Genomic DNA, 27,277 nt, shown 5'->3' on the forward strand with positions numbered 1-27,277 from the left:
GCAATGCGATCGTATTCGCTTTCAAGGAGCTGGAGTTCACCTCATGAGACTCCTGCTCCTTTGTCGCACACGATCATTTGAGCCGCTGTCATTGCGGCAGATCCCGCTCCCCCTGCATACCTTCACTAATAGCGGCAGACTGAGTTGTATTTCCACATTCCATCGGCCAGACGGAGTTTTTACCTGTTTTGCAATAGCTCACCTTGATGCATAAACACAGAAGCACTGCGTGTACCGCAGTGCCTCTCATGTATATTCATAATGTATTAGGACCCTCAGGTATAGTACACATCAGTATGGCGTGAAAACCTTTGTGGGAAGTTATTTTAGTATTTTTGTCCAAGCTGTGCACGAATGAGACGGTCTATTTTGTTTTTTACTTACTCTCGGAAGTATGAAATAGTGAAATTAAAACACTTCTTAGTTTGTTTCTAACCTCCTTGAAACTTAAACTATATTTCATAACTATTAAGTGAACTTATACTAAGTCAGGGCCTAAAGGCAAACAGGTGAGTGTGCAACTAGATGATGCAGTGGAGGGTAAACCAAACCAAACCAATGCATGTTTTTGTTGTTGTTTTTTTCTCACACTATTGCAGATTATTCATACATTTTACACATATTTACAGTTGCGCATACTCAGAAGCGGTCCAGCCAACTTAAATGCTTGTATCCTGATCTCGCAGAGTATGTGCAGATCCCTGCAGCCTCAGAGAACCCAAACAAAACAAGTGTCAGCCCCGCCTGTGAGAACCTCGTGTGCAGTGAAGCGTGTAAATGACTTCAAGTTCCACAGATGCTCATATCACATGACAGCAGCTCCACTGTGTCTCCCATCTCCGTGTTCACTGAGCCCGAGCAGCTCGCTCATTCCTTCCATCCTTTCACTCTGCATGGCCATACATCTCTCATGGTACCCTCTTCGTTTACAATGGCTTGAGCCTGCAGGTGTTGAGTGAGAGTCCCGATGCTGAGGCGATAAAAGCCTCCACTCACTAAGCCCTGCGACTAAATCTCCTCAAGTATTTGATTTCTCTGCTCAGATCCAATCTGAGGCTGCTGGTTTTTATGCCTTTACCACCTTTCGCAATCCTAAAATTGGAATGGAATAGTATTTAATATCACAGCAGGGGCACTAAATGAATATTTGAATATTATAGGGGGACGGCCTTCAATATCATCAGAGCGCAGCAGACAGGCAGACAGAGCAGACATATTATATATATTACATATTATATATAGACGCCTATATAGTTTACCACAGGAAATAATAAGGTCCCTGAAACTCACATTCGAGTACCGCAAAAACGCTTTATTTTATGTTTCTAGGGAAATGTTATAGGAAAGCATGTTGCAAGAGGACGTAATACTGCATAGGCCACAATATTATTATAACAATATTATAGGAATAGCTAAGGTAAGGGCATTTATTTTCAGCAGGATAATATCGCTGCATGCTCACTTTCACATAGACACACATTCATACCTATTATATATTATTATATAGACTAGAGTAATATCTGTCAAATTATATGGACTTTATTGCGTTAATGTGACACCAACTTGTTGATTCAGAACGACACATCCTGCCAGAGAAATGTGCTGAATTCATTTTTTTGTATTTTTTATTTTTTTTTGCACGCGGAGCTGTGATGATGGTGTTACAACAGGCGCGAGCAGCCAGCGTCTCTGTTTGTTTATTTTTGGCTGGGTGGTGGGGTGGCGGTGGTGGGGGTGTATTGGAGGTGGGGGTGTGGTGGGGTGGGGGGGATATGATGATGAATGAAAGTTCCCGCACGTCCACCGGGGGGATCGGATCAGTGTCACCCTATTGTCCCGCTGTGGCAAAGTGGGCGGATAGCAGTGTCTCTCCTCTGCCCAATGGCAGGCACGACTCTCACGAGAGTGGAGAGAGGCACTTTTTTCTGCCATGCAAAATCCCTAAAAAAAACCCATCATCATTCCGGATCGGGAACCCACAGTACTGTGTAACAGCCTCCGCCGCTGAGAGATGACAGAGCCAATCTCAGCGCACACACGGCCCTGGGAGCTCGGAGCTGCGTAAAGAGCCAAAAGACGAGGAGACGCTCAAGCACCTCTTTTTTTTTTTTTTTTTTTTTTTATTCTGCGCGAAGGGGACTTAAAACCGGGAATTAAGGGAGTCTTTTTTTCATCCTGTCCGCGTCGTCTGACTCTATCCGATCGTGGCCATTTGCTCAATGTCATCATGATCATCTTCTCGTCGCGCAGTGTACTGCTGTCTGTCTATTATCCACAGATCTTCCTGATCCTGACGAGCGGCAGCTACCTGTAAGTTTGAGCCAATTAACTGGGGGGTCCTTAATTAACTTCAGGGAGTGCGCGCGCTCATCTTCAGCCATACAAAGACGCTCGGTTTGGGGTTTTTGCTCCCGTGCAGCTTTTACCGGACAACGAGCTATACATTGCCTTTTTCTTCTTCTTCTCCTAATCATTGAACGCCGGTTGTGAGATGAGTATCTTTAGTTCTTCGCATCCACGGATTGGAGATTCAGTCGAAGTTGTTTATATTGTGCCATCGGACTGTTCAGCAGGCGTATAGCAAAAAGTGCAACTTACCAGCAAATGTAATTTTATTCTAGCATATTTCTCACACACTTCCTAATGTTATGCAAGCGCAAAGTCAGTAGAGAATACCCATCAGTGGAAACATCGCCGGGAAAATGACCCACGTGGGAATAAACTAATTAGGTGAAAACCTGAACGCGCTAATGTGCCGTCCGCAGGCGGAAGAGCGCGCCTCGTGAGGAAGCAGTGCTGGTCCGTATCTCGCTGTAAATATTGTAAATATTTTACACGATCAGAAAACATTTGGGTGACTGCTACATGGATTCGTTTTGGCCACAGAGTGGCAGAGATGTTCAAGACAATTGGATGCTGACAGTCTGTCTTTTTCTTTCCTCAACACAATTATGGGCACTTTTTACGCACGATGCGAGCACCGTCAACCTGCCTGCGCGTGTGAAATGTTATCTCTGTGTGCATGACCTCATCTCTGGTTAATTCTCAGCATTTCGATGGTATCGTTTGCGCCCTACATCTGTAGAATATCTGCCTGCAACATGCACTTGATTGGCACTATAATGCGTCTCGGCTTTGAATTAAACGAGGATTAGTCTTGCAGGAGAACGCTGGCTTTCTTAAAGCGTCCAGAATAATTACTCACCCGTGCTGCCTCGCTCCTTCCTCTGCTACCTGGAGACCCCAAATCTGATGCTGAAATAGATGTGGTTTTTGGTTTTCTGTTAAAAGTGGGCTACACTTCTAAGTATAGCAATGGCATTACAACTACATACCATTGTTTGGATTATTGAAGTGTGTTTTCTGTTGAGCATTAGCCACAAAATACATGTTTTGAGGAGAACTTTTCTATTTTTAGGGGTTCAAAATAATGCAATGCCCCTTCCTCAAAGCTTATGTTTTGGCTGCACAATTTGTGACAAATGAGCCGTCAGCAAAAGGATCTGACTATGTAGAGCGTTTGGGCTTTTGCACACCTCACGCTCCAATATCCCCGAATTTTACACTTAATGTTCCAATGGCAATAATCGGAGCGTTTTCTTAATGTCATGCCCGGCCCAGCCAGATATAGTTTCAGACAGACGCACATGGGATTTTCTTATGAATTAAAAGCCTTCCAGTGCACTGAGCATCTTATTTGTAAAAGAGCAGCAAAAGAGGAAAATCATATTCAGCACGAACATAACAGTTAATTTCCCTGCTCTTGGAAAAAAAGAAGAGCTTTTATTCACTTGGTTTAGTTAAGTTGTGTCAGTTTTGAGAGTGCATTCCTCAGTGGAAGATGCATGCCCGGGAGCTTAATAGTGTGTCAGTTGTGTTCAAAGTGCTCCATGTGATGGAGTAGGTGGCTGTGAGCACGCTGTATGCCATGACGTAGACTACAGTTTCTCTTAAAGCCAAACTACCCTGTGATGGGACCCGTAAGCTCCTCACCGCTCGCTCTGAGACTGCTTTGAGTTTGGATTTTGTTTTTTTGAAATCACGTTTTTTTTCTTTCTCCAAAAGAGATGAAGAAGTTTACTGTGAGGTCAAACTGGCAGAGGCCTCTCTTTCTGTGACGTGGAATGTTGGATGTTTGGTGTGATGCGTTTTCTATCGCGTCACATTTTGCTATTAATATAACAGAGAGTGACCCGCCTTTTGTTAAAAATAAAGATACATATAATTACGGATACAAATGTGTGGGTGTCGAAGCCTTTGTGCACAACCAGTGTGTTGATGTTAAGCAGATCCAACTACATCATATTTCATGTACATGACAGTATCTGTGCAAGGCAAAACAAAATAAACTCTGCCACCTGTTGCTAAGTAATTAACAAAAAACGACTTCATCCGCCCATCACAGCTGTGTTAAAGATGCTGCAGCGATAACTTAAACACTGCAGTGTGCATCGATCGATATATCCGATCCTCGCCGTGATACCCGATACATGAAATCATACTATAGTTGCTGCTGCCGGTCTATCTGACGGCAGATCTGTGACCGTGGGTGAGCTGTCCCCAGGCCGGCCCAGGCGTACACACTGTGTGTACGCTAAGCAAACAGAATCGCATCTGTGCACTTTGATGATTTCAAGGATTTAAAAGCTTAGCGCTGGAATTCTCTGTCTGGTGCTGTCTGACGGTTGCCCCCGCGGTAGACTGCGATTCTGCGTATTAGCAGGTGAATGACGTGAGAAAAAGCCAAGAGAGGGGGAGAGTCATTACGAGTTCTGTTTTGCCAGAACAATGTGCAGTCACACGAGCTTTTAAAGTGCTGTGCTGGAACATCGGCGATATAAAAGACTCAAATGTATTTTATTGCCTTCGGATTTACATAAACAAACCGGTTCCATTCACCCGGAGCATTCAATATGCAAGACAGCGGATGTTCTCCAGTTGCACGTTACTTGTCTTAATGAGCGTGACCTTTTTTTGGGGGGGTTTGCACAGAGTTCATGTCATTGTTGCCACGAACAACCACATATACAGCACAGGGTCACCGAGGGTCAGAGGGGTTCACGCTTGTTCACCAGCAGCAGCAGGCCTGGGTGTTCACTGCAGACGCTGAATGCAGCTGATGCATTTTTTGGGATGAGTTGTCATGCATTTTTGAAATATACATCTTAGTTGATTTTCATTGAATAAATCTCGGTTCAGTTATAGGCTTCTGTGGTGACTTTTAGAGCAGGGTTTGTGGCGCTTTCCCCCTTTATACACTGTTGTGCGTTCCCCTGACTGCACCGAGAAGACAGAGGGAATGTGTGTAGTCCTCAGTCTGGTAACGGATACCCGCCTCGCTGCAGTCAGGATTTATTTCGACGTCATGTGTTTGAAATTGAGATATATGTTGTTCTGTCTTAGTGGAGAAGCTCGAGCAACCAGGGGAAAAGGGAGCACAATTGTCCAGAGGACGATCCAATCAATGATCACGTCTTTTGCTGTTAGTCAGGGGGTCTCCTACCGAGACCACTGGGAACTACGATCCACAGGAACCGCTGTGTCTGTCCTCGCTGACGTCGCTTTTCAGCTGACACACTCCGTGCCTGCGTTGGTTTTGCCCCGTTTGTGGTGGTGGAGCCTCCGGAGGACGACGTCATACTTCAAAGCACTCCCCCCCCCTCCCGGTCCCTGACATGTTTGAAAAGTATGTATCTACATGGTTTCGCGTGCTATAAACAAGAGTCGTTGGAGATAGTCAGAGCTGTAATCTGTTTTTGGCTGTCTCCGTGGTTGCGAAGCCATCTTTAACACATGTTTTGATATCATCAAGAGATAAATAACGACGTCTCCCTGAGGAGAAATGAGGAGGACGGGTGTCATTTACTACGCGGCGCATTAATACCCTGCAAATTAGGCCGACTAGTGTTTAAACGCTGACATGTTTTTCCATGTAGACCAATCTTAGGATGTGGCTTAAGTAAAAGCACTCTCTCGTGAAATTTATAGGCAGCACTTTACACCCTGAATAACTTTTCAAACACATGATCACACAAATCATGAAGCATAATATTCTGCGTGACATTTAGTGAGCATTCGAAACCGGCATCTCCGTAACGAGACACTAAAGCAAGTGTACATTTGCGTACGTCTGGCAACTGTTCATGCCACTATGTTACCTAACAATGAACAGAAAAACCCTAATTTATTGCTCAAACTTCCAGCATCCAAACCAATGTGGAGCGGCGTTGCCAGTAGTCAAGTAAGCATCTTGCGTTCGTTCTCTCTCTCTAGGCTGCTTTAGCGAGTTTCCCTTGTTTTATGCTGGATTACATTTTCAGGTTTTTGATTGACCTCTAATCCACTAAATAGCCGTACTTTCACGTGGTACAGCTTTCACTCCACCGCGGAACGTGCATCAATCACCGGTTGAGTTGAATCCTGTTCTGGAGCGCCTCCAATACTCTGGAAGTCCTAACTGAGTCTGTGTTTGTGTGTCTGTGTGTGTCCGTGGATGTTTGTGCGTGTGCGCGTGCTGTGTTTCTCTCACTCCGGCAGGGCCCTGTCCTCGGTGGTGGCTCTGGGTGCCAACATCATCTGCAACAAGATTCCCGGGCTGGCACCTCGCCAGCGGGCCATCTGCCAGAGCCGCCCGGACGCCATCATCGTTGTGGGCGAAGGCGCCCAGATGGGCATCAACGAGTGCCAGTACCAGTTCCGGTATGGACGCTGGAACTGCTCGGCGCTGGGAGAAAGGACAGTCTTCGGTCAGGAGCTGCGAGTAGGTTAGTCTGGGTTTTATCACGAATGGGAAAAAAGGCTCAGTACACGCTGGTGTTTGCATTTGTGTGTGTGTGTGTGTGTGTGTGTGCTCCTGCATGGCGGTCTTTGTGAGAAACTGTGGAAGTTTTAGCTGTTGGAGTGAGGATATTTCTGCCAGTAATCACTTATTTAATTAGCCGTTAGTTAGAGCTAGAATTACATTTTGGTTTATGTGCGTTCAAAGGTTAGTTTTGAGTTAATTATTTGAATTAGAGAGGAATAGCACACAATAAGGGGAAATAGTTTGACGCAAGGAAGGGCCACAAAAATAGGCATTGATCAAGGACCCGTCTCTATTTTAGTGTTGCACATTTTCGGCCATTTTCAGAATCAACCAAAACACCCCAAAAAACTTGCAACATGCAACAAACTCAGAGTTAAATATTCCTGAAAACTGCCATTCTGAAATGAAGGTACATGCATCTAAAACTTTACATTAAAAAACATTTAGATTTGGTCTTGCATGACTTGGATTTGAATACGCCTTCAGTTGGAGCGACACAGGCTGCAGCTCCAAGGACACACTGGAACAAACTGACACCAGCATATAAAGACTTTATGAGAAATTTTTGACTGGAATCACATTGTTTTGCAACTTTGAAGCTGCCATAAGTTGTCATTTTAGGGGAATATCAAGGTTCATGAGGTTGACGCTTGGAATGCTGCGGAAGGGAGACGAGCATTGCATGAGAAAAAGTGATATTATTAGTGACAGATATTCTCAAGTGTCCGTTGTTCACAGCCGATCATAACGCGAATACACTGAAAACACATGACAGGCACGGATTACCACTTGGGTGTTGTGTGTGTGTGCGGAGCTCAAAGCGTAGATCCGAGACGTCTTAGCGCTGGATGTGGTCGCTGAGCGATAATAACGCCAGACAATGATAACGCCGGTGACCTTCCTCCCGCAGAGGGAACCGAAATGACATGCGTTGTGTTGTCAAGCCATCCTATTTTCTCAGTTTTATGAAACAGTACAAGAGGAGTATCAAAAAAGCGGTGCCAGCCCCCCGACCCTCTGAGCCCCATGAAATATGGCTCCTCGCGAGCCAAAACCGAGCTGCACACATCACACAGTCAAAACTCAAACCAGTAACGCACGGCCTCTTTGACTCTCTATTGTATAACCATTGGTGTTGGCATCGTTCAAGAGAACTTCATATATTCCAGCCCATCTTAGTTGTCCTCCTTTCAATTGACAATGTTGTATTCCTCCAGCGCGCTCTGGTTTCTGTTGATGTAGGTTCTGCAACGAGACCGTTGGTTAGCAGCAGGCCGACCGACCAATCGCTGGCCGTGCCAAAGTTATGGAAAAGCTACCGACAGGCACTGGAGGCCTAATGGGGAAAACGTATGGTTGAAAAATGATATTGCAAATAAGGAGACAACTAATGGTGTTATTGCAGAGAGCGCTTGAACCAAAATAGATGGACACATCTGTTGTTAATTGGGCTAAATTGGTTGTGTCCATGCCTGGCTGTGCACGTACTGTACATGCAGACATTTACATTTACGATGCTTTTGTTCGAGAGACTCGGCGCTCCGCAAAACCTCTTTTGCGTCGCTTTTGTTTTACAGGAACTTTTATATATTTCCCTTCATTTAGGAGATGCTTTGTTGCCATTACGTTGCGGTGGAGCTGTGCATTTAATCCAGTGGCTCTGTTAACAATCACTCCTCTAAAGGAGTAGCTGAATTAGCTCCAGCTCTCTCTCTCTCTCTCTCCAAAAACATTTTTCCCCCTTTGTTGTGAATGTGGCGCTTTCTTTTTTTGTAATGGGGCTCATGTTGTTTTCTTCAACACTCAACATCCCCTTTCCTCCTCCTTTTTGGTCTGTTTTTTTTTAATGCCCTTTTGAAGGGCGTAGACTTCAGAATGATATTAGGCACTGGTTCATCAGAAGCATCTGTGCGTCTCCTCTGTGGGACTGATGTTTGTGTTTTTACATATTATACTGTGAAGCAAAGTACTTTGCATGATAACAATCTACTCTTCGGGATTCTAATTCGCATGGTTATTGTTCCCTGATGGGGATTGCAAGCATTGTCACTCATCTTTGTTTATTTTGAGGCCATTCCACCCAACTTTTCACCAGTGATGCGACATCCGACATCCCATTATGGCGTCATCTGAATGCCATGCCCGCGTTCGCTCTTCTTGTTTGGTTTCCATTTCCATCTACATAAATAAATGCTTCATGCGCCGGCGCTGAGCACATGACTGTCTGGTCAGAGAGGGATGACTACTGGGCCTTCCATGATTGTTCAATAATGACGGGACTTTGTGGCCTTCTCGAAAAAGTATTCCAACGATGACGTCGTCTTTTAGCCCAGTGTGCAACTTGATTTCGGTCATGGGTTCCCATGACAGATTTACAGAGACATTATTGATTTGGGTTTTTGTTGAATAAAGAAAAGAACCATGCAGCGTACAAAATGCTTATTATTATTCTTCAAATCTGCCCAAATAGAAAATTAAACACCGTGAGAGATCATGGCTCCATGTGTGTGTCGTTGGGACCCGAGGACTGTAACTTTGTAAAAGCTGTAACAGGGATTCAGACTCGCCGTTCCTCCTCTCGGCTTCAAGTGAACAGATTTACACAAAAAGGAGAGAGTGTTGCATCGCCGGTGCTTTTTGACAGTGTCGGCTTATTGTGTGGAGCCCATCGCTGCTCTGAGACGCACACAGCAGCTCTTTGTCCGCCGGGTCGGTAAACTCGTCTAAACAGAGGCTCTAGTTTAGTGATCGTGATGTGGGTTCATGCTTTTTCTGAAGATAACACAAACGAGCTTCAAGTGCTAAAAGCATCAATAACTGTAGGTTCATTCAAGTGCATGTTTTTACATTTGAATGATATTTCTGTCAATAAATGCACTGGCAAGCGACGGATCAATAAAACACACACCCATTCACACACAACACGTATTGTTTAATAAATGTGTTTTGGATAAACTGCGGTGGAAAGCAAGACAAAAGTTCAGAGAAGAACAATAAATTCACTCACCGACTGGAACTTTAGCTGAAAAAAAAATGAAGCTGTATTGAATCAACTTCTCTCATCCACTGTGGCCATTGCATCATTCTGGAGACACAAAATATGAGAAATTCAGCCTGAGCTTATTTTCAACTGGAACAGGTATTTTAATGTTCCCTGATGAGTGAGTTATGAGTTTGTTGTTTGATTTTATTAATTATAACGATACCACAGAGACGAAAGTGATCACAGAATTCTTCATCACCGATGAGTGTTTTTTTTTTTTATTGGCACAAAGGTCATCATCATGATATGGGATAATAAGGGATGAGGGATAATATGATTAAAAATTAAATTAATCACATCTATAATCTAATCAGCTCCATTGGAAGGGGAAAAAAACACCTGAATCGCTGAACATGTAATTAATTTTTCTGTTATTGTCGCAGCGGGGTTGAAGTTATCGAGTTTTGCCCCCTGGAGCCTAAATCCTGTGTGAAATAAAAGTAAAGCATTGGTTAAATATTGTGACCCTAGTTTTAAGACTGACTTTGTACCCGCAGTTCCTTAAATGACGGCTGTATTAGCCTCAGTCATTCGCGTATTACTACTTAACCATTAATTGACGTTTAAGCCTTTTCCTCTCACTGTACAGTTATTTTGTTGGCATGGAGAGACCGTAATTGCACAAAGTTTAACTCTGTGGCTGCTCTCCCTAAAACTTGAGGTCGACCATTGCATCTCGAGGCCGCCTGGGGACGAAGCTCTCCACTGCTGAAGGTGGGACGGCTGTCGGTTGAGATCTGACTGCTCCTTCAGTCTAGCAGTGTCCCGCTAGGTCACCGTGGGAGACCACAGAAGCCACAGCTACTGCAGAGCTCCACTGCCAAAAAAAGTGGGCGATTTAGCGTTTCTCTCTCTCAACACCTTACTGTCAAACTGCCATCCGCTGGCGCACTGGCATTCCCAGTTGCGATAGTTTCCTAGTGTTTGTTTGCTCCCGGTTTTGAAGATGTAACCATGTTTTCTGATCACGTCTGTCTGTGTTATGGAATTCTCTCGCATGGCATATGAAATCATGGAATACACCCCTTCGGCAAAATGTTCCAATCCCTTTCTCCGAATCTGCAAATTCCCACATCATCATAATCAAGTGCAGGGGAAAAGATATTCCCGTTCCGCTCCCATTTAAGTTTTTCATTCAAATCCCCCAAATTATGAACACTAAACCTTTCCCCCCGCTCTGTGATCCAGTCTTAGTTTTGGACTGGGCGGGAGGAGATGTCGGCATTTCTTCAAGAACTGAAGATCAGCCGACCGCAAGTCTAATGCATTCTCTCTGTGCTGCCGGCTCTTGGAGGCGGTCTCTCTGTTCTGGAGCTTCTCCATGGTATTACATTTGCTTTCCAAGACAGCACACATTAATAGTTGGGTTATTGAGCATTACAGAGGCTGAGATATCTTCATTCAGCAGAGGTGATTCAGTTTCAAAGGCCGGCCATTTGATATTTATTTCACTCTCTTAATGTAAACAGAAGAAAGTGTATTCAGCTCAGTCGATGGCTTCTGCTGGCACCTTCTCCGCTGCCTGATGTCTGCCGAACACGAGACTTGAAGGGCGGATGGATTGATGGAAAAACGAAAACATCTCGTTGCATATCTATCCCTCGGCAGCTCCTGTGTTTTTTCTCTCCAATTGACAAATTGGAGAACAACACCATGAACTCGTAGCGAGATTTTTAAACTGGCAATCGGCGTCCTTCTGCAAAGGCGGACGCCAGCGGTCCTCTCCATGTGCCCCCGCTACGATGTTGGCATTGAGCGGGTAGAAAACGTGGAATGAATTATCCCGCGCTAACAGAAATGGGTGTTATTGAGCGGCGTGTCGCAGTCTATCAAGCAGTAATAATGAAATTAGAGACAAATCCATCAGCGAGTCGGGAGGAAAAGGAAAGGGGGGGGGGGGGCTCCGGGATAAGAATGGCAAACGTGGTCAATCCTCCAATCATAATCCTTGGCCTGGTTTCTGGATGAATCATTCTATTTTAAATATTTCTGTCAGAGACTGATCCCAGGGCTGTGATTTGTTGATGCCGTTTTATTATGCGTATTTAAGTGCGTTCACCCACGCGTGAAGTGCATCGAAAGCCCCATGTGGTTTCTGTTACACGTCTCGCATAAGAAGTTGACGTGTCTCGGATCCAGCCAGTGATCTTTGCCCCGTACCTCAACTTTTACACACGCACAGTATTACGCCGCTGGTGCTGTATTTTTTTCTGTCGCATTTATTCTATTGCACAACTCAGGTTGGGGTAATCAAATCCACTATGACTGTTTAGTTGTATATTTATGCTTTAACTTAAAAAAAAAAAGCATCTACCATCAGGCATTCCTTCGGTTAACCACCTGTAATAGAGACTTAAAAGACCTGCTTATGAACACCTTACAGCTCTGTTCAAATTGCAATGCACTTGATGTTGGCGATTAGGGCTTGAAAATGGACACCTTTCAACGGCTACACTCAGCATCAAAGGCCAACTCGGTCTCTCTTGTCATGAAAAAGGCCTGCTCTGGTTACTCTCTGTTTGACTTTCCAGCCTGTTTGTCACCGTCGTGATTCATGCTTTTCATGCTGAAAGAGGTTTCTTGTTGTCCCGGCAGTGAAATATAACAAAAGTTCAATCATCCTGCCGTGGGGCCCATTGCGCAAGAATAGATGCAGCACTTGAGCAGGTGAGCCTTTTTTTGTTGCAGTGGAAATACTCAATTTTATTCATTTGAATTTTTTAGCAGCACCAAAAAATAACACGTTAAGATACGACTGCTGTTTGAAGAACGCCAGACCAAGGTGCTGAGGTAGAATTGAAGGCACGACATTGTTTTATTAATGCTGCTTTGAAACAAAAAGGCTTTTCAGAAAAGATTCAAGGAAAAGTCTGTTTTGCTCTGTGACCTACATCATGCCCCTCTCTCTCTCTCTTTCTCTCTCTCTCTCTCTCTCTCTCTCTCTCTCTCTCTCTGGGTTGTTGCCCCGAGCTCAAACTCTGAGAACAGGGAAAATGGATACGAAATATCTATGCGAGTAGTTACCAAAACAAATTCAAGTATGATCAAATATGGAGGCTGAGGCTTACGGGAGGAGAATAGAGGGCGTGTACAATGTCTGCATTCCCCCCCCCCCCCTTCTCCTTTATAGCATCACCCCCTCCCTCCCTCCTCCATCGATCTCCCATTGGACGCTCAGAGTGCGGTGAAGGCAGCGGGCAAGATCCACCTGCCAGGAGTCCAGGGCCGCAGGGGCCAAACCAGCGTCTAGTCAGCAGGTTCATTGAAAACCACTTGTGTGGAAAGAACTCCCGGGCAGGCACGTACTTGATCGGGAGCTGGAGATGCAGGGAAAGGTCACTGCATACACATAACTCAGGGCTGAGGTTGTTTTTGTATCCCCAGTTTAAACAGTGGAATAGGATAAGTGCAAAGATAATGTGGTTGATAGAAGTTTGGGGATTTTGGTTGAGAGTTTTGCATTGCGTACCCTCTTTTTGTGTGTGGATGCAACGTGTCAGAGAGATGCTCTGGGTTATGTGTCTTCAGCTTTTTCTGAACTTCCACAAAAACAATATCTGCAGTGAATTAAAAAACGATCGGCGAGAATCATTGTCGTGTCGATCCAATTTTCCCGAGCAGCTATGAAGACAGCTCTTTGGCATTTCAGACCTCTTCGACTGATGTTACAACAGGAGACAATGGTCCCACAGCGGCTTTCAGAGGCAAAAATGAGTCACAATAAAATGATACATATAATCAAGTGGAAGTACAGTGGCAGTTATGTTACAATCCTCACATTGTATTTGTTATTGAAGGCTTAAATTAGCCATACATTTGCTTTTTTCTCAGCATTAGTCCTCTCATACGCTGCACTAGCAGCTCCCGGTTCGAGACAACAAAATACTTGCCGATTATAAACGCATTGGCGGAGCTCCTTCCCCTTCTCGGAATCAGTTGATGGTCATTTGTGGTGAAATCATATCCCAGCAGAATGAAAGTACAACATCACAGTCCAACCTAAGGCTAATAATGAACGGACGAGGTAATCCATTCAAATGGCCGTGTGGTTCCCCCCCCCCGTGCTTTGTTTCCTCATTTTGACAAAGTAAAAGGAAATGCAAGTTGAAATATTAATTTCGACCAGCTGAACTTTCTTCAACAAACTCCTTTTAAATCACGCGACGCCGTCTTAAACGGACATTCGAGTTAACAGTCAACTACATGATAAACACTCTCAGTCAGACGGTGTAACTGTAGCCATCTACACTGTCAACCCCAATGCTTATTCAACATTTAGAGGAGAGAATTCATCTATTATCCCAACAGATTTATTTGCTTCTCGTAAAATGATTCTTCTCTTTTCTCTGTTTCTCTTATACATAGAGCGAGAGAGAGAGAGAGAGAGAGAGAGAGAGAGAGAGAAAGAGAGAGAGAGACTTCACAGTTAAATGTTTCCTTGAAAAAACGGCGACATTACCCTGTTTGACATATGAGCTTATAGAGTTGGCTACGAGTGTTATACCCTGGACTAGTGTAATAAAGACAGTCTAAAACTCATTCTTCAAAACTGTTTTTTTTTTAAGAGCACACAATTGGGTACTTTGACAGTGGTAAACTCTCCTAAAGTACCATCAATCATCTCACTGCCGCCAAAGTTTTCCCCTTTGTGGGATTACTTTCTTGTTGGTCGTACACCCTTCAGGCACGTTGTGGTCATCCACTCAGATATGTCATATTTCGCCTCATTCTGTTATCCCGTAAAGATAAAGAAAACAACAAAAAAAAGATGTTGCCACCATCGTAAAAAGATGCCATATTGCAAATATCTCCGATGCACTGTAGCGCCAAGCTTACTAGCTAAAAACTGCGGATTCACTCGCCAAGTGCTCGATGCTGTGCGGATAACAGCGTGGAAATGATGCGTGCATTGTGTTATGGTGGAACGGTGGTGGATAAAAGGCCTATTTTTCAGCCCGTCATCATGTGGGTAGCCGTAATCCTCGCTGCCCTCCTCTGTGTGAGTCCAGAGAAAACACAGCAGTCGTATAAATGTGTGTGTGTGTGTGTAGGATGTTTTCCCCGAACCTTTATCAGATAAGGGAGTCTGATGCGTTGCTGTTCTGCAGTGTGTGGGCTGTGGTCATCAGGGCTTTGGTAAAGGTCATCTCTTACTCGTTTTCTCCCAATTTTTTTTCGCCTCACATCCCCTGCCCACAACATGTGTCTGTATCTAGGGTGGGGCCTCTCGTCCTACGCGACCAAACAGCGCTATCATCATCGCCAGGGCCCCTTGTTCATTCATCAGCTCTAGCCTCTGTCTCAGACTGTGTGGGTGTGTCGGGATCTGGGGTCCCTCTCCTTTCCCTTCACCTCTTTCTTTCTCTCTCTCTCTCTCTCCTGCCCACCCACCGTCCGTCTGGTGATGTGGCCTGGGGTCGTCCCGGGCCCTGGCCCTCGGGCCCCTGTGTGCGTGTGTGTGTGTGTGTGTGTGCCCCTCCCCGCATCGCTGTGTTATCGGTGGGATCTGCGTCTGTCTGTGTCTGCCAGTGCCGCTAGACGCAGGAGGAAACAGGATGCGAGAGGATCAACTGTAATCTCACTGCGCGCTTTGTTCCACACAATCCCAGGCCGATCACTGTATTCTCTACACGCAGGGCCGCCACTGGACATTTACATGTGCCAACAATCACACCGCTACTGGCCCACTTAGGTGAGAGCTCAGAGAGTTAGCGGGTTTGAGGCAGAGAGACACTGGTGGGAGGGAGAGGATGTTAAGAGACCTGGAGCTTCATTCCAGGGGTTTGATGACTATCAACGAATATGGGAAACGTTAGGTCTGAACGTTTCTTTTGTAATGAGAAAGGAAACATGTCATCAGTGGCATATTTGACTCGCTGATTATAGTGATGATGATGATAATGATATCCTCGATAATATGATGTGGGATTGATTTATATCTCAGTAAATATGTTTCCATTGAAGATGAAACAAAGTCCAAAGGGATTGAAATTGAGGAAAATCCTCAACTCTGTCCTCAAATGAACTTGATGATTACCGTGTGCAGCACATGCAGGCCTACGTTTCCAGATCTGAGCAGGTGAGGTCCCGATTTCGGTCTCATTATTAGGATGAAAGGGTAGGAAGAAGGATTTGTGCCTGTTTTAGCAAGTCTCGGTATTCAGTGAAAAAGCTTTAACTCCACCTCAGGGAGATCAGGGAAGAAAAAGGATGCTTTTCAGATGTTTTCTGCCAGCCCAATTTTCTATGCCTGGGAGGCAGCTTACTTACAGCATTTAATACCGGCAGTGTTGAATACCCTCATAATTGTTTTAGCTTTACAGCTCAAAGCCCTCCTTTATTATATGAATAAAAACTCGGGACCCTACAGTAAGCGGCTGTGCCAAAGCGTGTCACTTCCCCAGCTCCATGATGTGAGTACACTGAGACTGTGGAGCCTAGTTCTGGTAAAACAATATTATTTTATTGTACAGGAACACGGCTGTGCTAATTCCTCAAGCTGCAAACCTCACGGACCACAACTTTGTCTATAATTTGCTGGGAGCATATGTTCATAGCAACGGTACATAAAGCGGAACGGAAAACAGTAGTAGAGAGCGCATTAGTCAGTTCAGTGATTGGTATACAAAGCGAGGGGTTTTCCTCCAACTTTCTTCCCCTTCCATGGGGCCCTGGAGACACAGTTTCAGCGCCGGCTAGGCCATTGGGTTAGAGATTGCTTTCAGTGTTTTGGGTGTTATAACATTATCATAGCTGTACTTTGTGGAAAATGTGCTCTTTTTTTTTTTTATAGCGCGTGCATGAGCTTTTACAGTCAATTTGTGCGAACGCAATGCCAAAAAGTATCTCAGATTTCTATTTGATTCATTCAAGTTTTGTATTCATCACCCTGTATAATTTTTTTGCATTTCTTTTTTAAGGAAGAGTAGGGGCTTTCTTGGCTTTAGGATTTTCACGTTATTTGGAGAGTGGAAGTGCAGCAAGGCAAAGAAAGCAGCGGTGGAATAAGTAGACAAACCTCTAACAGGATATAGTTTAAAGTCGGTGAACCTACACGCGGCTCCAGAATTTACTTTTGCTATCTCCCTGTCCACCTTAAAAATATAGTCTGTGTGCAATTGAGGAGAACTGCTGGGTCCTCTGGATGAAAGAAATAGAAAAAAAGACTCCTGTCCCGTTCGTAATATTCTGTCAGTCAACATCGCCACACGTGTAGAGACCCCTGGCCACCAGCAGGTGACACTTTCCCCTTTGTTCACTTTAGTGCCATTTGTCCTCAACAGGATGTCCTTGTGCTTAATGGATATGAAGCTCCAAAGCCCCTGTGTATCGTTGTGTTTTTGAGATGTCATTTCTTACGCAATCCAGTCCACCTCTTGTCCCCCGGGGGTGTGAGTGCATGTCCGGGATGAGGGGGCCTTTAAAAAGCTTTTCCCTTCACTGCTCCACCAACAGGCTCGGCTTGTGTGGAGAGGGCCATTCAACTGCACTGCTGGGCTCTGCCGGTCTGTGAGTGTGTGTGTGTGTGTGTGTGTGTGTGTGTGTGTTTGCCTGTTGCCCCCCACCAGTATTCCAGCCTAAACTACTTCTCTCCAGCCCTTTTTTTTTCATCTGCTGAATTTCTTACTCCGTCGTCTTACTGTAACACATCCGGTCCTCCTCACCTTTATACTCGTTGTGTTGTAGCCTCTCCGTGCTGCGGCGCTCCTTCAGCGTGCTTCACTGCCGCTCACACACACCGTCTTATGCGATTGTGCAACCTTCAGAAACAAGTTTTAACGAGGCCACTAACGAGGCCACCGTGATACAGTCGCTGGCCCCCCGTCGCAACTCGCATATATGCAGAAGATGATTTTAAACTTGAGGAGGCTTGTTCCCAGTCAATGTTTGGTTCCTTATAATCAATGTACACCTTCAAAATAAAGCTTTATATTTGCCGTTTTAGGAAAAGGTCAACGTGCCTCTTTGGAGAACAACATATGTACATATACGTTGTTCTGGAACTGTACTGGTATACTAGTCTGTGCACGTCAGATAGTAAGTAAATCTTTAAAATAAGAAACCATCGCACAAGTATATCGTGCGATTCCCTCACTCTCATACTAACAACAGTATCGCACAATTCCTGAAATGTGGTCATGGCCCTTGGTTTTGGGGTGCCCCCCCCCACGATCCCCATCATGTCCACTCCAAAGATTTCAGAGGGAAGAAGGCACTGATAGGCACAAAACAAAACTCTCTTTGGGCTGTTTTTGGGTCGGAGCAATGACATCCACAGCCTTGCGCTCAAGTCCATGCAGTTCATCTTTTCCCTTTCCTCTCTTGTCAGCAACATAGCCTGACCGTGGCCTTTGAGTGGTGAAGAAAGCGATGCCCGTTGAGGTCAGCGGCAGTGTTACTACATCAGCTCGTCTATATACTACAGCAGCAGCACTGCCTGTATAGTGCCGTCGGTTGTAAATCTCCTGTGCTGTGTCATGTGAAATGTGTCTAGCGGTGGGCCTGCCCTCCGGCTCTAAACACAGATTACCGTTTTAGCGGCGAGCCGCTACATCCAGAGATTTCTTTTTGTGTCCCGGTTTTCGGCAGATGGTCAAAAGACTCGACGGGCACTGCAGCAGGAGCCGCTATCCAAAGTGGTGTGGTCAGTTAATGTGAAGGCCGAGGCACTCTGAGTCAGTGACTTTCACTACATCTATGGTTTTAGGCCCTGACACAGGGAAAGAGCAGGATCCTTTGTGCGTATTTATGAATGCTTATATACCTGTTCTGAGGGAAGCAAGGCTCATCTTCTTCCTCCCTGCTTTCTTGGATAGTGTAGCAGACACTTGCCACTAAACTCCATTAGACATCTGGTTTAATATTCCCCCATTCTTCTCTCCTGGATGTTTCCAAGTTCATTGAGGTTTTTCTGGTCACTCCAATTTTCCACTGGCAGCTAGCGAGGCTATCCCAGGGTGGTTCCTCCTGGAGGGCTGTCAGGACTCTGGGGCCGGCCTCTGAAGGGCTTTCAGTTGCTGTTATGGGTGCTTTTTCTCCTCCGCTTTTCATCAACCACACGGCTGTTCAGCAAACCAGCGCCTTCCCTTCCTGAGGGCACAGGAGTAACATATTGTTGCACACACAACATCTAACACAAGAGCATTGTTGTCGAAATACAGAGTGTCCCGGTCATGATTTATATTGATATATTCTGAACCTTTGGGTTTGGGATTTCTATCACCTTGGGGCACCAACATGCATTCTCTATTCCGCATGTGTTTCAGCTTAAATTCTAACCTGATTAAATAAGTTTAACAGCAGTTCACGCATTTAATATGGAATGAATAACTTTGATCGTAATTTTTCATGTTTTTTGATTTATATAATAGTCACACATAATATAATGTAAGAGGCAAGAGGGAGATTTAAGGGGCCATACTAATGGGTACTTAAACCCAACGGACAACATATTTTAAAGTTCTGATTTCCGATGTCTTCTTTGGTTTATTGCACAAAGAAAAAAAAGAGGGTCTTGATAGCCACAGGCCCTTGGCTTGTGTAATTGGCTTTCATTATGGCCAGGCAGAGCCTTGGCAGTGCCAGACCCACCAGGGGGTGTCAACCAGTACGAGCCCCATCATCATCATTTTCCCCATGAGCAGCACAACTCAATGGGCCCAGAAATGGGCATGCATCTATGGCTCAGGGAACCACCCTTTCTCTGGAAACTGCCTTTATCCTGTTTTAAACATTACAGTGACGCTCTGTTTGTGCGTTCATGTGCAAGCGCGTTTTTTAACGGTGTATGTGTGAGAGGGTGGAGGGCAGTGTGAGTGTGTTGTGGGTTTTTTCTTATATGGTCACTCAGTATCTGCGTGCGTGTGGACGCACGTACATTATGGTTGCGCGCCACCATCCGTGCATGTGTGTGTGTGAGGTGGGGGCAGCAGTTATACCACAAGCTGGTGGGGCACAGCTCGGCTGCTAACCAAAGGAGCAAGTGGTTGTGAGTCAGTCCCCATCGGGCAAACCTGTGGCCGTGGTATTAGCACTGCAGCACCAGTGCCAAGATAGGAAATTAACAGTGGCTTTTGGGTGAAAACGTCTGTGAGAGTTCAGAAAATGCCCCTGAGACTAGAATAAGAGGTGCAAAAAATCCCTCTGAAGAAAGAAGAGGAAATGAAATGAAAAACAGATGCAAATGACTGCAAAGAAACAGTTTATTTTCAAAGTGCATAACACAAAGGAGCTTCATAAAATCCGGCAATAGGCAAATAAGTACGTTTTATTATGCTGCTTTCTGTAAAGCTGTCATGCCAAGGCTGGACTCCGGCTGATGCTAGGTCTATCTGACCGCACTGTCTGGGCCCGTTAAACTGAGTAAAATAAGCAAAGATTTTACATCTAGTAACTTTTAAAATTGTTAAAAGATTGTTTGGTCAGGGGAAATTATACACAGGCCATACTGAGACTGTTTTTGTGTTTCATTTCCTTATAACCTCCACTTTATTGTTGTACTTTGCCGCTGCAGATGTAAACATTCCCCCCATTGGCTCATTTTAGGATATTATTTCTGTTTTTGGTGGACTGTGGGTATCTGACAGTTTATTTATTGTAGGCAGTGAATGTTTATTTCTTCACTTGATGTTTCAAATTGTTGCAGCTCTCTTTCACACACTTCTTTAAACACATATTGCACATCTGTCACATTTGACATGTTTGAGTATGTTACAGCCAAATTGTCCAATACGGTGCACTTCAATTTAACAGGTTCATATTCACCATTAACGCATCATAATTTGTCAAAAATGAATACAGCTCTTCTCTGATGAATCGCTGATTCAGCAGGTTTCATACACGCTTTGCTCTTCGTCCCCAAATATAATGTCCAGAGCCCTGGACTTGCCGTTTAGATCCGTACAACATGATGCGGTGACGTTTGTTGCCAAACGGATTCGACACGCTTCTTTGCTGTTTCTCCGAAAGAACTTTGAGGAAATGATAAATCATCAAGCAGCTTTTTGGCTCTCTGAAGTGCAGAAAATAAATCATTTTACCTAGAGAGATTCAAATAATTGCAACTGAGTACATTACACAACATACATCAAAAGACATTCCTCTCTGCTCTGCGGTCAGCCTCGTTTCTGCTGCTCAGCCGCTTCCCGATTACTGCCAGTTGAAGGGAGACCGGGGTTGTAATAGCCCACAGTCTGTTTTAGACCATGGAGGCCTTTTAAGGCAGCCCTCTGTAGCCATTAGGAGAGTAGGAGAGGACTCTGAGATATTTAGGAAGAAAAAGGAACGGTATGACATAGTTTTTGTCATCCACCTTTGGCTACATGTGTCCTTCCTTTTTGTCTCAAATCCATAATAGAACTATTATTCGATAACAGGATTCTGTGATAAATATAGCAGCGTTCAAACAAATAGCAGAAAATGTATCAACAATCATCTTTTGTCACGAATTCATGTCAAACGTTTGCAAATGTGACCTTCTCGTATTTGAGGATTTGCAGGTTCATATGATTCTAAATCAATGGGTTTTTGCAAAAAAAATGACAGGATATGAAAAAAGTTGAAACAGTTGCTCACTTTAAGTGTTTTGGGGCGGTGTGTATGGCGACCAGCGAACAGCTAATGGAACTACCAGTACACACACACACACACACACACACACACACACTGCTGAGTACATCACTGTCACACGGCCGCTGCCAGACTGGCTAACAGCTTGATAAGTTTACTTTTGTTTTTGGCAAAATTGTCTATGTGAGCCGGACTTCGAGCCAATTGCCTGCATGCATCGCCGTTTGTTTTTGAGTTTGAATGAAGTGCGCTTCACGATGCCTTCCAGCCCATTAGTGGGGGGAGGGGGGGTATTCATCAATCACACAATGCAGCAGTGGTCGTTGCAGACACACCTGGAGTAGATACACCCTCTTCTAAGTGCACCTTTTTATAGTCTAATATGTATTTTATTTTGTTTAATAACATTGCATTTTGCACTCTATCCAGTGGTATAAGCCTCATTTAGCTGCTCATCGTATCTCGTGCAGCCTTGGTCCCGTCAGGCTCTTGCTCCCTTCTTGTCAGTGAGCAGCGTACGAGAGGCAGCCAGACCTGCAGACCCCAGCTGTTTGCAGTGTGGGCAGCAGAACAAGGTGCTCCTGTAGAGGAATTCAGCACTTTGGACAGCACCTAGACCAGCTCTCCCCACACTGGAATCCCAACACTGCACTCTCGCAGGCTGGGCCCAAGGACTTTGCGGTCGGAAATGTGACCACATTTCTTCCAAGGTGCAGGAGGGGAGCAGTTCAGGAGGGGGAAGGAAATATTTGTAGCCTATCACGGTGATGGAGCAGGCTTGACATTTCTCTGCTGTTCATCAAGGTTAAAATGTCTGCTGCAGCTCATTATCGTTCAGGAGCGGAGTGTTGAAAGTTTGCTCGGCTGAAGGTGACCACGGTCAGCGTTAGCGTGGTCAGCGTTAGCATTAGCATAAGCACAAGAGCATGCTAACATTTTCACAAGCTGACACATGAAAGATAATTGGGTTCACAAAAACATTTAAATGAGTATTCAATGGTTGTGAGTGATGAACATGTACTTACGTGGTTTGTGTTTTTCTAAAGTGAAGATGAAGATGAATGAAGTACAGCAGTTTCACTGTGCCTGTTATCTAAAACAAATCTACAAAATGGCTTATATGTCATCACATCCCACCATTTCCTCAAAACAAATACCTATTTTCCCTCTTTCAGGCAGTCGGGAAGCAGCGTTCACCTACGCCATCACGGCAGCAGGGGTGGCTCACGCCATCACAGCAGCGTGCAGCCAGGGCAACCTGAGCCAGTGTGGCTGCGACCGGGAGAAGCAAGGGTATTACAATCAGGAGGAAGGCTGGAAGTGGGGAGGCTGCTCGGCCGACATCAAGTACGGGATTGAGTTCTCTCGCCGCTTCGTGGATGCCCGGGAGATTAAAAAGACCCCACGCCGCTTGATGAACTTGCATAACAACGAGGCAGGGAGAAAGGTAAAGAGGATTTTCATCATCTCAAAATGCTTTGCCACACTTTGAAATTATAATAATCACTATAATAACCTGATTTAACAGTCAATTTCTGATTTATTACATCATATGTTTGAAGTGTTGGCCATCAATCCTACCAGTAATAAGGATATTGTGCACACTAAGTTAGCTATTGAGATTTAGGAATGTGGTTCGGCTGAGGTAAGAAACACATGAAACCCAAAGTGTCCATTAAAATTAAAAAAATGCATTATAGACATAATTTTGACGTATTGTACAGACAATGAAGGATTATTACCAACATTTTGGGTGCGCCCATTTTAGTTTTCATTTCCAAATCTAGTGGTTAGATAATTAACTGCAATGTAAGAGTAAGCGATGCATATGGTGGGAATCAGACCCAAGTTGTAATAAAGCAGAATTATCCGTTCAGTGACATAAATTATCTTCCTTTAAGCAAAACAATGCATGACTCAATACTTGACCAACTTGATGCATGCATGCGTTTTGTTAATGTGTTCCTTTGCAGAAGAGCAAACAGTCCCAGATAAAGAGCTACAAGTCACACAGTCATGTGACAAAGGAGTGCGCTTGACCAAGTTGCTGATTGATTGATCACCCAGTCAGCCTTTCAGCAGCGTGTTGTGCTTCAGCCAATTATTGACATATCTTTCCATTTCAAGAGGGCGTCTTTTTCTGAGAGAGTGCTTTAGCAAACTTCCTCATGGACATGTTTGTTTGCTATTAGTCATCTCAGAACGGTCTTGAAGGAAAGAAACACAGAGGGAGAGAAAGAGTGTGAGAGGTAAATAAAAGAGAAAAGATGATGTTATGTTGACAAATGGATCTAACTTGGGCTTTATCGTGTCCACTGGGACAATGGTTGCCAGATGGAGGACGCCGTCACCTCTTCCCAGCTCCTTTCATGGAATCATGAAGTTTAAAGTCGGGGAACGGGATATTATCGCAGTTCTCCACGCTATACCAAAACATGTCGCTGCCTATTCAGGGTGTGAAAGCAGTGCGACGATAGCGATGTTAACACAGCAGACCGGGTGCTGCCATGTCGGCCTGCCAGGGTTGGAGTTGGCACAGTTGCCGTTCTCGCTCCGAGGCTTGGAAACTCGCATTCTAGGAGGATGTGCGAAAGTCAGATTTCCTCTTTGCTGAGACAGTAAGAAGCCAAAATCTCTCTTAGATTGGTAGTTATTAAGGTCTGAGCCTCTGAAACTTTAATGTCGCTCATAATCCATGCACGCGATTCATCCGTGTATTTGTTTTTAGTTCATGGGTAGTTCTTAGGTAGCTTTCCATTCATTCTCACTGTTTGGTCACTGCTGCAGATCACAGGTTGGTGCTTCTTTCCCGCTCTTGGCAGTTACCAAACAGCTTCTAGGGGATTACCACCAGAGTTCAGACTGTGAGACACATATGTAGCTCAGTGTAAGCAGTGTAAAGAAAAAAAAAAAAAAGTGCATTAAATCACGTGTGGATTTTGCTTGGACACACGCCACTTGAAATGACGTTGAACACCAATCTATTGAAGTCAAATGAGCTGATTAAAATGGTCCTGAATGTCATGATGGAGGAAGTGGCTCCTCCAATGGGATCCAGCTGAGATTGTGTTTTCTAATCACCGATAAGAAGCATGAAACAGAAAACTATAATTACAACAGATTCCGTGACTGAACCAAATGAACACCCAGTGAATCGCCAGACCTCTTTCATCTCGCATCTGGGATATGTGTTTGACAAGTGATCTTTAGATGGGAATCTGGTCATATTGGACTAATTAATAACAGATCAGGGGCTTTGATGGACACAGTTTAAGTAAATGTTTCCATGCATCTGTCAGGCTCCTTCTACCAGGCATTCCTTGTGGTTTTTGGGCCTTACATTTTTGGAAATCCTCATTCTGAATCAACATGCGAGGCGGGATTGACAGCTGACCCTGGCGTTTATGAAGTCGGCGGAGCTCATGTTTTTTCAATCAAATGTCCTCATATCTGGGAAACTGTGACCACAGGAGTCCATGGACAAGACAGACAGAGATATTGAACAACTCTTGTGTACATTTCGTAAAGTGTCTGATAGAAATGATGACTTGTGCTTCTGGCCGGGCGAGGTGCCAGGAAAAAAGCTGCACTGGAAAAATGCCCTGCCAACCAAACTTACATCTTATACAACAAAGACGCGCTTCGTTCGAGCAAATCGGGGGGATCCGAATTTGGTTAAAAGAAGTCATGTCGGGATTATTACAGATGTGTTAATGTGACCAATTCGAACTCTACCCCCTTTTTTCCTCTATTAATTTGCCTTTTAGAACAGTTCAGCAGAAAACGAAGAGGGCACAGTTTTTATTTTGAGGTTTTTCAGTTTTCAGTCCCACGGGGCAACGGATTGACACTTAAATAATGACGACAGCGCACAATATTTCCCATATGCCCCAGGCTTAGGCCTCAAGGAGAAGACATTCTGCCCTGTGTAGCATATGTTGGACATAACCTCAAAGAGAAATTAAGTTCAAGACTGAGTAAGGGAATAACCTAAAATTGCATTTTAAATGACTCTTTGACTAAAAGCATCTGAATCTGTAACTGCGATCTACTTTCATGCATGTGGCAACATTTTGCTTTCTTCTATTTATCACATTATTCAAGCAGTCAAATAAATCTCCGTAAACAATTCATTTAGTTTGTCTTTGTTTTGTGCCGCATGTGCAACCAAATCAAAGACACTATCATCTGGATTCAAATTAACCGAGATGATTTACAGTCATATGTGTGGTTTTCTGTGTCATTGATGTGGTTTGAGGAAGGTAGAAGAAATTACGGGATGGAATATTACCAGTAAGGGCAATTTCCCCTTTCTCAGGACATGCAACAGCATGTCATCTATGACTGAAAATGATGATTGTGATTATATTGTCTACTTCACAGAGATCTGTCACTCTGCACTCGAGCCAATTTAGCAATTTGATGTACTTGTGGCATAAATGCAGTATGAGCCACCAGCACAATCACCACCTACTGGAGGCATGGATGCCAATAAGAAATGTTGCTTTGCCAGCACAGTTTTTACACACAAAAGAATTGATCAAATATCTCAACATCTAGTTGATCTGACACATTTCACATTTGTTGCCATTTACATGCTTGCACAACACAAAGATAGCATTTAGCTAGCCTCTGGGTAAAACTGTATTCATTAAAGAGAGAGTGTGGAGGATTGTGTGGCATTTAGTGGTGTGGTAGCAGATTGCTACCAACTGAATAGATAGCCAGCGGTTTTGCGCGCTGCGGCTCACATTACTGTAGTTTCCTGAGTGTGTCGAAGGACTACGGTGGCCTTCAGGTAACAAGAAAAAAGCGAAAGACTCTCGCTATAAAGCCAGTGCTTGGTTTGTCCATTCTGGGCATCTGTAGAAACATGGTTGTGCTGCAACATGGGTGACTCCGTGAATAGGACCCGCTTTCTATGTAGATATGAAGGACTCACTGTGAGATAACGAAAACACAATCATTCTTAGTTTTAGGTGATTATACACTATTTAATTCATAGTTATCATATTCAATTTATGCTAACATATCCCCCAAAATGGCCCTTTAATAACCCAATGTTTAGTGTCCTTTCACTCAAACAATTTATCCATCAATGTTTATGGAATGCAGAAAAAAAGAATAGAGAGCTTTCACACTTTCACCCTACACCAATACAAGCTTAGGGTAAAGCTAACGTAAAGTTCGTCTTGGAAAATTTCAGTTGCTTGGTGCAACTAAAGGAATTGTGATTTCACTGGTGGTTATTGCAAAAGTTTCCTTCATAATTTAGCTGAACAGACCTTTTAAGAGAGACACATCCTTTTTGGAAATTTGATTTTGCATCTATATTTGCTGCAGTTTTACAAAGTTTTTTCTTCTTCTCTTTTACTCTCCAGGTACTAGAAGAAAGGATGAAGCTGGAGTGCAAGTGCCACGGCGTCTCAGGCTCCTGCACCACCAAGACCTGTTGGACGACACTTCCCAAGTTCCGAGAGATTGGCTACGTACTCAAGGACAAGTACAACGAAGCGGTGCACGTGGAGGTAGTCCGGGCTAGCCGACTGCGCCAGCCCACCCACCTCAAGGTGAAGCAGACTCAGGGCTACCGCAAGCCCATGGAGACAGACCTCGTCTACATCGAGAGGTCGCCCAACTACTGCGAGGAGGACACTGCCACGGGGAGCGTGGGCACCCAGGGACGCCTGTGCAACCGCACCTCGCCACATACAGACGGCTGCGACCTTATGTGCTGCGGGCGGGGCTACAATACACACCAGTACACCAAAGTGTGGCAGTGCAACTGTAAGTTCCAATGGTGCTGCTTCGTCAAGTGCAACACGTGCAGCGAGAGGACGGAGGTGTTTACCTGCAAATAA

At 44.5% G+C, this 27,277-nt stretch overlaps 1 protein-coding gene across 1 annotated transcript; it reads left to right on the forward strand.

Moving 5' to 3' along the window:
- Positions 1-2,227: 2,227 nt before the first annotated feature.
- Positions 2,228-27,277, forward strand: wnt7bb (wingless-type MMTV integration site family, member 7Bb; the record flags this gene model as incomplete). Its single annotated transcript, XM_079223652.1, has 4 exons — positions 2,228-2,310; positions 6,538-6,768; positions 22,596-22,863; positions 26,798-27,277. 4 exons carry the CDS (start codon positions 2,228-2,230, stop codon positions 27,275-27,277), a joined length of 1,062 nt encoding a protein of 353 aa, XP_079079778.1.

This window comes from Taurulus bubalis, assembly GCF_910589615.1.
Source record: "Taurulus bubalis genome assembly, chromosome: 9".
NCBI lineage: Eukaryota > Metazoa > Chordata > Actinopteri > Perciformes > Cottidae > Taurulus > Taurulus bubalis.